The following is a 12,355-nucleotide window of genomic DNA, read 5'->3' on the forward strand; positions in this document are numbered from 1 at the left end:
GGGGAGCCCGGGATCGAACTGGGAACCTTGCGGTTCCATCCGACTGCTCTACCGGCCACTCTACCCCTGACTGAGCCACTGCTGCCCCAATGGCAGGCATGTACTGTATGCACATACATGCGTACGGTCTAAAACAAAAATACCTCATATTCCTGCTGCATGTGCTGCAGGTCTGTCATGGAGTAGTGCAGGTCTTTCTCCAGTATCATGTTGGTGTGTTCCGCTGTCCTCTTGGATTCTCTCAGCAGTGCTACCTGCTGCTCCAGACACCTGGTCTGACGTTCTTCCATCTCACACCTTCATCATCAACAACAGCAACAGTGACAAATCAACTCAGTTCTGTAGTTTTGTTTTATGCTGGCCATCAATGATAGTGAGCACCATGGTACTGTACTGTATAATGCAATCTGGTTTATATACAGGAACGTAGTGGCGAGACGGTCAGTTCAGTTGTAACCAATGTAGTTTTAAAAAAAGTTATAATTACACCGTTCATAAGACAAACCTTTTTCTAAACATCGGAGGAAAAGATGTAATCCGTAAGACTGAAATAACAAACATTAAAGTTGAATAATATTTTATATTTCAATATTTCATTAACTGACCTTTTTCGACTACTTTACATTACATTTTCCATTCACACATAAACCAAAAGTATAATTTTGATTGATTGCTATATGATATCAATAATTGATTTCGATGATTTCTGCAACATGATATGTTACAAGTCTGTTTGGATGATGGTAATGAGGTCAGATAAAACACGTTTCGGTTTTGCATTTCAACATCTTCGCAATCAGTTGACAAGACAAACAAGACAAGGCAATGCTTCTTATACAACGCATTGTGACAAAAAAAAGAATGTAGTAAGTCACATTTAGTCCAATAATAAACCTAAATATCCCCATCCAAAGGAGAGCTCAGTCTGATATACAGTATATTATCATAGTGGTGCTTCAGACGGGTTGAGCCAGCCAGCTGACAAATCAGGTGGAACTATAAATAGACCAGGTGTATTTATTTCCAGCTGCGGAATGTTGCCCATGCCCTTGAGGGTTAATGGACCTCTCTGGTAGCAGGGGAGGGAGGGGGGGGGGTCCACTGTCATTCTGCATCAATACATAAGGGAAAGTGCCGATGCTGCACAAACCTGGGTCAGGATTTGTATGCAGGTTGCCACATAGAAGTGGGAAATAGCCTAGTTACAGTAGATAACAAAGGTCTGACTGCACTGGGAAACAGGAAGCATTTCATTGTTATTCAAGAGGTCTGTTACTGCCTGAGAATGGACTGCATTGAGATTGACTTGACCGTTTTATGAGGTAAAACTGTTTAAGGACAAGCATGTAATGGCATGGTAAGTCCTCTTTTTATTTGGGTGTCCCTGTCGAACTCTGCTATACTACAGGGTTTTGCTGCATTGTTCTGCCAGGACCTTCCATAAGGGAATACAAATACCCACTCCACAAGGAAAGATTCTTAATTTAATTAACAAGAATAGCCAATCCCACAACGTTTCTAGTATGAAACATGGGACTCAAATGGTCTCCTAAGTCCTACAGATACAGGACATCAAACAATGTTTAAGGTGTACAGTAGGTTGCTGTTATCCTAGCCTGCTCCAGCCTGTGTGGTTTCTGGTCTAGAGGGGTGGGTGCAGGTCGAAAACAGGTGGTGGATCCTATTGGTTTACTGATCTGAGCGCTGCTTTTCCTTTTCTTTTTGCCGATGCATTGCCATATTGCTGTTATCCTGACCCAAATAGACAAAGACCACTGACCTGGCCTGGATGGTTGCAGCTCTGGAATTCATATTATCAGACTGCAGTGCCAGCTGTGCATTCTCCATCAGCAGCTTACCAACCTAACACACACAAGACAGAGGAGAGAGTAACCATCATATTTTATCTTTGCTATAGCAGCTTAAAGATGGCAATGTCAGAGGTTCGGCCGGCCGGTCAGTTGGTTTGTACATTTTTACCAATTTTCTGTCCATCTGTCTCTCTGTCTTAGACAGCTGCATGGCACTGCAGTCAATATCAGCAACGTATTCAAATTCTAAAAATTTTAAATTGATGAAAGTACATTATTAAGATAATTATCTACGTGTTCAAGCCTGTGATATTACCACAATGTCTATAACTTCATTACATCAAGATAACAGTCTTTGATTATTATCATAAATCTATACCGGCAATTATGACGGTAAAATGATAAAATGATAGCAGACATGCAAGCCATTCTGAGTTAATTAAAATGATTAGCAGTAGTTATCCGAAATTACAGATCATATCAAGTGAAATAAGTCAGGTCTGGTCAGAATTATGACGCCTCAAGTCAACTCATGTGAAACGCACGCAGTCAATAGACTGCGTTAATGGTCGACTATATGGCTAACAGAGGAATGGCCTTTGATGTTATAAAGAGGCCCACATTTCTTATTGTGTTTAACAATGCTTAGGATTTCATTATTTCTCTGTTTGACAGTTGTTGCCTTAGACCAAAACGTAATGATCTACTGTACTTCTCTAATCCATTGTAACACTATTGAGTTCCCACTTAATTCACCAGTTTGATGATTATTTGGCCCCCACATCAGGAATAAGCTTTTGTGTAAAATGTTTAGCCCATGATAACTTAAAATACACTACAATGTTTACAAATAATAAAGATGAAGAGACCCAAAAAGGGTGTCCAAGGAGGCCCAGGGCTCTCACGAAGTGCTCTCACTGACTACAGGGGAGTTTCTCAGATGTACAGTAACACGTAAAGATCTTTGAGACTGAGGGCTCCAATTTCGTCGCCGCCATTACCCGAGACGCGGCCCGCAATTCAGCCACTGCAAGAAAATTACGAATATAGGAACTTGCTCTGTCCCTTAATGGTATTTTGGACAAGCTTCACCCGCTATCTTTTTTGCCGACAACGGTATTTGCGCCTAGAGGTGTGGTCATGGGCGTGTTGAAATTGCTATTTTGGTCACACACATTTGGGAAGGCGATAGTGGAGTTTAAAAGCACCCGTAGGCCTGGGCCGTGGCTCAGCGGTCCAGGCACCTTGGCTGGTAACCCAGTCTGGCAGTGTGCCGCGGGTTCGACTCCCGATCCCGACGGCCTTTACTGCATGTCATCCCCACCCATCTCTCTTCCCATTTCCTGTCAGCCTACTGTCTGTCCCTCCATAAAAAATATTTAAAAAAAAAAGCACCCGTAACTTATACCCGTAAGCCGTGCCAAATTAGTTTGGTAGAGCGGCGCGGGCTGCGCGCCTGCATGGAGATGTCCTTGGAGTAAGGCTGCGTCATCTCTCCTTATTCTCCTATACGCATCTCTTTGTAATTTTCCTATAATCAGCAGAAGTGAGTGCCTTCCTTGTGTCCATTGTGTTTAATTGTATAGTCAAACGCAACACTCTAGACCGTAAGGCTATGAAGCAATATAGCATGGGGCATAACGGGCAATGGATAAGGGATCTCTTAAAGGCAATGGCATATGTGGCACGGTGATTGGTTTAATTATTGTAACGCCCAAACCACACCTATGCATAATATAACGGGTAACGGAGGTGTTTTAGGGATTTAGACAGGTAACCAAAATGGTAGTGGGGGAACCCCTTCCTCACTGCTAAATCCCAAAACAGTGTATTTAGAAAGATGAGACGAAATTGGAGCCCTGAGAGTCTGGTTCTGCAGCACCTCAAGCTGCCGCAGTGAGTGACTTCCTGGACTCCTGCAGGCAATGTCATCATGTCCCTGCTCCATGGAGCCTATACACACACCCCGAGAGGCTGCGCCGCACCATTAGAAACAGTTATGTTCTTCAACTTCCCCGGTGGTTTCAACACCGTTCTTCAACTTCCCCGGCGGTTTCAACACCATTCAAACACCAAATGGCCAAATGAGTGGGAACCGGTTCAGTTCTTTTTGGTTCTTAGTCCACGAGCCAGAGCTCCAAAATTGGAACGTTAATTATTAATTGAGTGGGCAAAACAATACCTATATTACATTGTTATCACCGTGAAACTTCCCCAGTTGATTACTTACATAAAGACAATGAATTATTATTTTACAAATCTTAAATATGCAAATTAGGCATTATATAGGAAAATATGCAAAAGAAAATTAATATGAAAAAGCTACTCCTGTGGAAGGGTTATCATATATTAATTTACTTATATTCAATCCTATAAACAATGTAGTATAGGTATGGTTTTTCCCACTCAATTCATAATTAACATTCCAATTTTGGAGGCCTGGCTCACAGACTAAAAACTGGTTCTGAACTGAACGGTTCCCAACTGGTGGAAAAGGGGTCTCAGTGTTGCAGAACAGAGGCCTCAGGGCCTGAATTGCTGACAACGCCACCAGCAGACCACAATACATCAGACTGCAGGCCAGGGCATCCCGTCTGATGTGCTGGCAAGCAACACTGGCACTCTCCCCAAGGAACACCGTTGTCATCTTTCATGTTCACCCTCTTTACGTCTAACCTTCAACTTCAAGTGCAGTATACAAAGCTTCTCAGAGGACATTGTCAGCTGCATAATGTCTGACAATGAGGAAGAGTATAGAGCCCTAGTGATGCTGGTTGTAAGACACTATTTGAGGGACGGAGGTGGAGTAGTAGTAATAAACTGGAACACTGAGGCCCTACAGTAAGGCAGTGATTCTCAAACCCTCCCACCCTGACAAGTACTTGGAATTGTACTGTAGGTGTTGAGGGAGGCATTGACTCGGTTCAACAGATAAATGTTGTGAAAATAGCAAGCTGACATGTTGCGAGACAAATTCTTCGCCTCCTATGGTATATTATTTTCATTTTCAATTTGACTATAATTATATTCTCACTTCACTGTCATCTGGGGACAAGTGCTTGTGAAGGAACATAAAACGATCGGGATCCACCCCCCCCCCCCCATGCTAATTTTTTGGAAACCACTGCAGCAAGGGATAGAGGAAGTTGTTCTTCCTGAGTAGGCTCAGATACTTCAGTGTGTTCAGTGTGTTGTTAGCCAAGGGAGGACGAGGAGGAAGTTGGTTGCTATCCTGGAGAACCACTCCCATCTCCTCTATGTTATGCTAGCGAAGATTAGGAGCACGTTCAGCCACAAAATCATCCATCCTCGGCAAACCACAAAGCACTTTGGCCAGTCCTTTGTGCAAGTAGTCAGCAGGCTCCACAACCAAGCTTGACCCCCATATGAGAACTTAAAGACCTGCACTGTCTGCTACTGACTTTTGACTATTGACTCCTTCATGGAGTGTCATAATTGCACATGAACTACTAGGATGTACATTGCCAAATTCAAATCACTGTATCTGTATCTTAATTAATATAATGCTGCATTCACAAGTGGTAGACGGCAAACCATCTTCATTTTAGTGGATGGGAGCAGGACGGTAAACGGAACAGGACGGCACCGCAGCCCGGCAGCCAGAACCGCCGACGGTAACGGCAGATGGCATCAATGTTAAAATATTTAATATTTTTACCGTTCTGTGCCATCCAGCAGGTTTTGTCGTTTGCCGCCTACTGCTTGCCTGATTCCATGTGAATGCAGCATAACTGTGCACTTCTCAGAGCCTCTACTGTTATGCTACATATTGCACATATATATACACGTAGGATACATATTGTATCATGTAGATTTGTCATGTATTACTTGTAATGTGATGTGACAATAAAGATTGATTCTGATTCTGATTTGGTGAGGTTCCGTTCCGTCTGTAGTATATTTAGCACACTAAAACATCCGCTGTCTACAGCGGAAAGACGCTTTTCCTTTTTAGGTATGAGATTTGTATTTGATGTTATAACTTTGGTGAGGAATGTCAATTGCTTTATTTACGGTAAGGTCATTCTGTTTATTATTGTGCTATTGTCCACTCTGTGCAGTTCTATTTCAGGCCCTTTTGATGTCCCAGTGTTTATGCGACGCATAGATTACCCAGATTTCCTAGTATCAACAATTCAGAACAATTCAAACATCAGAATGAAAAAATTGAGAAATTAACAGACTGTTGCAAACATGCATGTTTGCTGTTGCCTGATTGCAATCATCCACTGTCATCCAATTACAAACACCAGTTCTGTCTACAAACCAAGAGCTGATGTAATGGAACACAGAATAAGCATGATAACAAAGTGTTAATGATCACGTCTGCTCCACAAGGGTTTTCCAAACTCCTCAACCATGTTGCTGTATTGTGATACTGATACTTTACAAACAATACAAACTAAATGAATGCTATGTTCTTTATACAGCAGCCAAATGTTTAATCAATTATTAAGACGCCCACAGAACGTATATACAGTACATCATTATATTCTCCTCAGCTTAAAAGTCAATAGACGCTATTCTCACCTGGGCACGGAGTTCCTCCACAACTCTTTCCTGCTGGCTCCAGTCCTGGGAATGTGGCATGTTCTTCTTTCCCCACTCTGATATCTGTCCTTCCAGCATGCGGTTGGCCTCTTGCATCCTGGTCACCTGCTCCAGAAAGCCCCTAAGACGAGCATTGAGACCCCTCATGGTACAACGACAGTCTTCAATCAACTCCATGGAAACCTGAGACTGCAGGCACACAATACAATATACTCACAACTTGTCACAAGTCACATGACTACTTTCCCTTTGCAGTGAAATAAAACGGCACATAGTGATACTCAAGCATGTCGAAACACACACACACACACACACACACACACACACACACACACACACACACACACACGGTACATACGTACACATGCAACGGTGCAGCTGACAAACTTACATGTTTCATGCGGCGACTTAAACTTTAAAATGACAGCTTTCACAGGCTGCACCCTGACAACTAGAATGTAAGCTACATGTATCACTTGATAACAGTCCTAGAGGTGTTTACTGGGTAAATGTTTACCTAGTCATGCTCACCTGAGGCAACGTGGCCTATCTCTCCCAGTTTAGCGTGCAGTGTGGAGTGGCACTGGGAAGGCAGCAGCAAAGGTCCCCCAGTCTGGTCCCTGGTCACTGTGTGAGTGTCCCAGACTTATATTAGCCACATTCCTCTGAGCCAAGTCAGTGGACGCTTCCCGAGTGTCCCAACCCATGGGAAAGATCCTGAGACGGGGCCACAGACAGAGGAAGGATCGGCCACTGTTAACTTGCTTTTACTAGTAGCCTGTCATGGCTGTCAGCATTCAGCCACGACAGGGACTTTCATCCTCAATGACAGCCTGCGTTGGCAGTGGGAAGAGAAGTGGGGTAAACGCTGGACACTGTGCTTGCATCACATGCAGTCGGACACCCTTTGTACTCACTGATCCAGGATTACTGAGTGGCTTTCAAACGGGCAGCAACACCAGCTGTGGAGAGAATGCTAGGGGACACACAGCAACAGTACCCTGTGTGTGTGTGTGTGTGTGTGTGTGTGTGTGTGTGTGTGTGTGTGTGTGTGTGTGCGTGTGCGTGTGCGTGTGCGGGCGTAGGTGTGTGCGTGCGTGCGTGTGTGTGTGTACTGTTTACAAAATACATTTATTATGAAATTATAAAACAAATTTGCTCATATTAAACAAACGCTATGCTGAACCTTGAACTTCATGCAGAGTTACCCATTACTTAATGACTGTCTTGCTCTGTTTGATGCAAATATTTGCGGATGCAAATATCAAATGCATCCGCCTGTCTGGTTTACGACTGTTGGTTTGCTATAGTGATTTATAGTTTTCTGAGAGTGCACACGGCACTTCCAGTATCACATGATCTCACTTACCACAAAATATGACAGACAACAATCAGTAATTATGAGATGTAATGATAAGATGACACGACTGTATGTTTGTTTAGGCTGGGGTGTGGCATTCAAAATAAGCCAGAGAAAATGTAAAATGATATACTTTAAATCATAAACAAACAAAAGAAACACCTTGACAGAAGGCATGAACAGTCAACACATTGTCCTCCAGCATATCCCGCTTCCTTGAACTCAAAAGACCTTTATAAAGAAGAATATATAACAGGTTCGTCCAACGATTTACATGTATTCACTGAGTGAACTGCAGTACTGAGCATCCTTAAATTGCAGGATCTAAGTGTGCAATTGATTCTGTTACAAATGTTGCGTCCCTCTCAGAGTTTCAACAGGAGAGTAGTAGTATGTTGTCTGAGACAGAGATACAGAAAGGTAGTAGGGACAGTTACAGTATGCCCAACATCACACAGAGATACACATACAGGAAGGCAGGGACAGTTACTACGCCCATAGACAGTTACAGTTAACAATGCCCATCATCAGACAGTAGCGAGGGATTTTGAGTGGTATAAGATTTGGCAAAACTGCTGTGCCCGGCAAGTCAGGCACAGGTATATAAGATAACCCATGGCAATGAAAAACACACTTCGGAAAACAAGTTGAGGGGGCCATACAGGCCTGTCAGGGCACTTACCGTCATGGTTCTCAAACACCCATTCAGAACAGTGCCCCCACCTATGGGGTTCTGATGATGATTAAAATAACAGTTGCCGTTAAAATCCTGGAACAATACACACCTGGGCGTTGCAGCCAGCAGTGTGGGACTGATGATTTCTGCTGAGAATGCAACCTAGCCAGTTTCTAGCTCGTATGTTGCTCCCACACACTCCAAGAAAGCATCCATCGCACGACAGTGTTGCGTCAGGGAATTAAATGTGGGGTCTTAAGGCAACAAAGGCAGTGACTAGTTGACTGGAATCACGAAGGAGGGGTGAACATGATAGGTCGGTAAGATAACATGATCTGTAGATAATGTAAAATGTCGTTCTCTAAGATAATATCAGTTTCTAAGTGGATCAAAACCCTGATAGGTGTGAGAGTCAGTGAATGGAAACCAAAACAAGCCAACCTCAGATTACACGTTTAGCACTATCATAACAGTTCTCTGTGGTGCTACGTAGACCGCTTGTACCTGACCTCTGCATTCCTTTGCATGTGGTCTATAAGGCTGGATTTGTACTTAGCCGTACACCAGTGTTGCACACAGAGAATGGTAGATCTACAAGCTCACAACGTGTTACGGTGAGACGTGTTGTGAGCTTGTTGATCTGCTAATTTCGGTATATGGTATAAATCACCCTTAAGGGTGGTCGTTAAGGAGCTCCTTGATCATTCCTCACATGATGCCTCTTAGCTCTATGTGAGGAATTTCCAACTGGATATAAACAACACATACTTAAAGCACAATGTAGCATTTATGGCAAAAAGAAAAGAAAAGTAAAGTAAAAAATACCCCTAGGGTTTTGTCTGTGCATGATATCACTATACATGCATGCGATTTAAATCCTGATTTGTAAGTCTAAATCCAAAACAGCTAAAGGATTACTGTAAAATAAACTCTTTACTTATGTTTAGCTACAGCATCTGGCACATTGCATTCAGTTGCATTACACAATCATCAATTAATGCCATGACAGAAGTTGTTTCAGTAGAAAAATCAGGATTAGAACAGAAACATCAAAGGCATTGAAACTCATGATCATACTATCTTTCAATTTCAAAGTGTAGAGAAACACTTTAAAATGTATGTTCCTATAATCCTGTGTGACTGAATCTCATAGGTAAATCATATAGATGTAAAAGTCAGTTAAACTACAGTATACAAAACAGTGTGCAAAGTATGTAAACTCATATGCTAACCCACCCATTCTCTTAGATGGCATCCATGCAATGAGTTGGTCGGTGTGAGCTTGCCACCATTGATGTGTGAATGTAACTTCTCAGCACATCTCTACCAAACAAATCGGTCACACCTGAGACCTACAGTAAATGTTAGATACAAAATTCTGTCAATAAATTGGACTCTGAGAAGGGTCTATTTTGTAAACAATCACAGTGTTAAATGAACACTCAGGATTGTACTCATGCCATGCTCCAGTAGGATCCACAGACAGCAGAAATAAACAGCTGAACACAGCAACAGTATCCATTATGAAGACATAATCCATGATTGACCCATCTGGTTTCAAATCAAATCTCTATTCATTGGTGTTGTCATCTTGGCTGTATATATTGATAAATAAACATAAATTAGTATTATACAGTAGGCGACATTTTTCAAAAAAGTGTACATTTTGTCTTATTTATTATACTCAACATTATATTAGTATTTGTATTGTTATTATTAACAGATATACATATCAGACATTGTGAGCTTGTCGATCGGCAATTATTTTTAAATAGGGGTTTATGTTGTTGAAGTAATGTGAATAAGACAAGTCTACAGTAAAAGCAGTACTAGTGTCCTCTAGAGGTCATGCTGCTATACTTACTGTGTACTGTACAGAAAAGTGGAATTTTTGGCCTGAGCGCGCAGGGCCACTTCACCCCTTTTGTAACCAGAGCTTATTTTAAAGATGTTTAGGACACAAGAAACACTTTCCTGGGGTTTTTATGTGTGTAATATGTTTTTTTTTAATATATTATAGTCATGACGCCATGTTCATGACCAAATACCTGTCATGAAAATGTGGTCTCACTTCCTTCCTGGACTACAAAGTCATATCTATATATATATAAGGAGGAGAAGTGCACTAAAGCATTATGGGCATTGTAGGAATTCAGCAATCCAGTCAAACCCTAGTCAAACACATTTTCTCTGGCCATAGGGTGTAAATTTCAAATTGTGCTAACTGTTATCTACTACAAATACTATTAACATTGAGTCAATGAAGTTTCTTCCAGCAGTGAAATGTACCTTTAAGTTAAGCATACCGGTGGGCCCCCAAGCAAGCAAGGAATACTCATTTGTTACCTTACTTACTCAATATGCAATGTGCAATATACAGTTAACTGTATGTAAAGTGTTTTCTTGGGCACAATACTGCCCATAGGCTATATTATTATCTTTACCTGACGACTGGCACCATGGAGAGACATGAATACAGGTAATACAGGTATTGTAATACCGGATTAGTGGGCACCTGAGAACCCTGGGCACCAAAAATCTATATTTATTAATTTTATATTTTATTTTATATTAACATTTTAACATTTAAGGCCTAATATTTCTACAACAGATACAAATTGATACAAACCTGTGATTGTGTCATTTTGGGCATAAACAAGAAGTTGAAGGGTTACTTTAGGTCTGATAATGATGTACCGCACATTGCAAATCAATATTTTACATTATTTCAGACAATTTTCCAAAGCATTTATTTTACGTTTTAGAAGAAATTGTCAAATTTAACATTTAGGTGTCCACAATGTTTAGGTGCCCACTCCACCTACCCAGCAAGCACGGTCAGGACCTGGACGAATTAGTGACATCTCGATTGGGGCCAGATCAAGTCAAACCAAGACTAGTCACATATCTGACCCAGAATATCACCTGATTTCAACCAACATAAATTTTACCCACTAAGACGGATGTCTCTGGATGAATCAGAGAGTCTGATCGAGGCCAGATCAACTTAAGTCATATAACTAGTCAGATCTGGCCCAGAATGAGGTATATTATTTAAACTGGTGAAGACGTCCTGGAAATGACGTAAAGATCATCCCCATATGGGCTGTGATCTGGCCTAGTCCTGAACAACACCGGAGTCACTGGAGGACGTCATCATAACGTTATCATGACGTCATTTGGCTTGCAGCTGTATTCATCTACACATTTACAACTGTACATTGCCATTCTAAGAGCCCTCCCATTAACAAGGCTAAAAACATTTGAGGATTATACATGAAAAATTAGAAAGTATATACCCTCTAGAGAAGAGGCAAATAGTACAAACTAAGACAGGGATCCTGGAAAACTATTATGCACAGTCATAATCTGCTTTGACACAAAGCACCTCTGGGTTTGACGGTCTGCTTGTTTCTCACAAAAACAATTACACTAGGCGTGTCACACTAAGCTGTCAGTCACTGCTGTGTGAGTGTGTGGGGATAGGATGGGCACATACTTCTAACGGCCAAACAAGTCATGGCATGGTTGGTACAGTACCAACCAGGCCGCTGGAAGCGTGGAAGGGTCACCAGGATTTCTTCATCGGTCATTCAGTGACAAAGAAGGTCACTGTTACTATTCGTTGGTTGTTAAACAAAAACTGCATGAAAGAGAAGAAAATACAATATACATATAAAGCCTTTATGCTGTACTTTGACGCACATACTTCTGGTGGGCGACACCATTGTGATGATGGCAGAACTGGCTGAAGGACTATCATAATGCTGCTGCTGTGCTGATCCACAGTAACATGCCATCAGCCACTGTCTGATCTCTGCTCAACTGTATAAATTTGGCTTGATGGTTTGTCAATCTGGCACTGTTTGTGTCACTTTGAAAGCATATCCTCAGGGGTCTGTAATAAATCATTATTATTCATTTCTTCAAAGTCTG

At 41.8% G+C, this 12,355-nt stretch overlaps 1 protein-coding gene across 1 annotated transcript in view; it reads right to left on the reverse strand.

The window, feature by feature from the left end:
• Nucleotides 1-7,015, reverse strand: part of krt222 (keratin 222) — a 22,091-nt gene extending 15,076 nt beyond the window's left edge. The window contains exons 1-4 of the mRNA XM_079498967.1: nucleotides 6,915-7,015; nucleotides 6,363-6,572; nucleotides 1,781-1,863; nucleotides 144-297 (exon numbers count right to left, since the gene is read on the reverse strand). Of these exons, the coding sequence (XP_079355093.1) occupies nucleotides 144-297; nucleotides 1,781-1,863; nucleotides 6,363-6,560 (435 nt within the window). The 5' untranslated portion in view covers nucleotides 6,561-6,572; nucleotides 6,915-7,015. The remainder of the gene's footprint in view (nucleotides 1-143; nucleotides 298-1,780; nucleotides 1,864-6,362; nucleotides 6,573-6,914) is intronic.
• Between the last annotated feature and the right edge of the window lie 5,340 nt (nucleotides 7,016-12,355).

This window comes from Electrona antarctica, assembly GCF_951216825.1.
Source record: "Electrona antarctica genome assembly, chromosome: 4".
Classification (NCBI taxonomy): Eukaryota; Metazoa; Chordata; class Actinopteri; order Myctophiformes; family Myctophidae; genus Electrona; species Electrona antarctica.